Source organism: Lagopus leucura, unplaced genomic scaffold (genome assembly GCF_019238085.1).
Source record: "Lagopus leucura isolate 7727_CA_CO unplaced genomic scaffold, USGS_WTPT01 32843-0_obj-0_obj, whole genome shotgun sequence".
In the NCBI taxonomy this organism is placed as follows: domain Eukaryota; kingdom Metazoa; phylum Chordata; class Aves; order Galliformes; family Phasianidae; genus Lagopus; species Lagopus leucura.
The window spans coordinates 1-1,717 of record NW_024968118.1 but is presented as its reverse complement, the minus strand read 5'-3'; the positions used below and the strand labels follow the sequence as shown (position 1 = coordinate 1,717).

The following is a 1,717-nucleotide window of genomic DNA, read 5'->3' as shown; positions in this document are numbered from 1 at the left end:
TCCCAACGTTCTCTGGGAGCAGTGGGGTGCATCACCTTTGGGTTCTGGGTGCAGCGGGTTTTGCATGCAGGGCGTTCTGCAAAGCAGCACCTTCTGCATGCAGCAGGTTTGCAGAGCATCAGGCTGTGCACGCATGGGGTTCTGCACGCACGGCTTCGCCCGCTCCTCGCGGTGCAGCCCCATCTCACCTCCCCTCATCTCAACCTCAACCCCCCCCCAAATTGCCACCCCCCTCCCACCAAGCAGCTCTACGAGATGAACGAGACGTTGCTGCAGCATTTCCCGGGCCCCCAGGACAAGATCTACTCCCTGCTGGACTCCATGCGCCGCTTCATTGCCCGCCGCGTGCGCAGCAACGCCCAGAGCCTGGAGCCCAGCAACCCCCGCGACTTCATCGACTGCTTCCTGCTGCAGATGGACAAGGTGGCACTGGGGGGGGCATCGTTTGCTTTGCGCCCCTCTGCTTCGTCCTGCACGCCTCGCTTTGCACGCGCACCCCACGTTTTGCTCCTGCAGCCCCGCTTTGCTTCATGCTGCACGCACCTCTTTGCTCACAAACTGGAGTTTCCTCCTGCGCCTTTTGCTCCCGCACCCCGCTTTGTGTGCGTGCATCGCTTCTCCTGCACGCTTTGAGATTTGCTCCTGCACCCCCCCCCCACGCAGCCCCGCTCCCTCCTGCAGGCGTCCCTTTGCACCCCCCCTCCTCCCCCTGCCCCCCATTTGTTTGTTGCCCCCCAAACCCGCCGGCCGCGTTTCTTCGCGCCGTTGGAGACATGACACCCGCGTGTCGTTTGTTTGCACGCTCTGAGCTTTGATCCCCTCCCAGCCCCGGGTTTGTTTGTGTGTCCCGCAGCAAAGCTGCACCGTCAGCGTTGTGCAAGCTCAGAGCGATCCTGCAAACGTTGACTTTGCAAATGCCAACGTGACTCCGCACCTTTTGCAACCCCCAGAGTTCTGTGCCTTTGCAAACCACAAAGCAGCTTTTCACCTCTTGCAACCCCCAAAACAGCTCTGCAACCATTGCCTTGGCAACCCATTGCAAACCCACTACAAACCCATTGCAAACCCATTGCAAACCCATTGCAAACCCATTAATTGCAAACCCATTGCAACCCCCAGAGCAGCTCTGCAACCATCGCCTTTGCAGCCCCCAGAGCAGCTCTGCCCCTTTCTCCAACCCCCGCCGCCCCCTTTCTGCCCCCAGGAGAAGAACGACCCCAACTCGGAGTTCACCATGGAGAACCTGGAGCTGACGGCCCTCAACCTCTTCTTTGCGGGCACAGAAACCATCAGCTCCACTCTGCGCTACGGCTTCGTGCTGCTCATGAAGAACCCCGCCGTGCTGGGTGAGCGCCGCAGAGCCGACGCAGAACCGCTGCAAAGCTGCTGCATTGCAAATCCATTGCAGAATCATTGCAAGGCCATTGCATGGCCACTGCAGAGCCATCGCGTTGCAGAACTGCTCCAAACCCATTGCAAACCCGTTGCAAACCCACTGCACTGCAAACCTGTTGCAAACCTATTGAACTGCAAACGCCATTCCAACCCCCTTCCAACCCGTTCCAACCGTGTTTCAACTGATTCCAACCCTGTTCCAACCCCGTTCCAACCCCCTTCCAACCCCCTTCCAACCCCCTTCCATCCCCGTGCCAACCCCGGTGCAACCCCCGTCCGGCCCCAGGGCAAACCAAGCCAGCGGGCGGGCGGGCGGGGGCGG

The 1,717-nt window shown here is 60.3% G+C and overlaps 1 protein-coding gene across 1 annotated transcript; it reads left to right on the top strand.

Moving 5' to 3' along the window:
* Positions 1 to 246: 246 nt before the first annotated feature.
* LOC122193466 lies at positions 247 to 1,682 on the top strand (the record flags this gene model as incomplete). Its single annotated transcript, XM_042894250.1, has 2 exons — positions 247 to 423; positions 1,205 to 1,682. Coding segments are annotated over exons 1-2 (646 nt in total), but the record flags the coding sequence as incomplete, so codon positions are not given.
* Between the last annotated feature and the right edge of the window lie 35 nt (positions 1,683 to 1,717).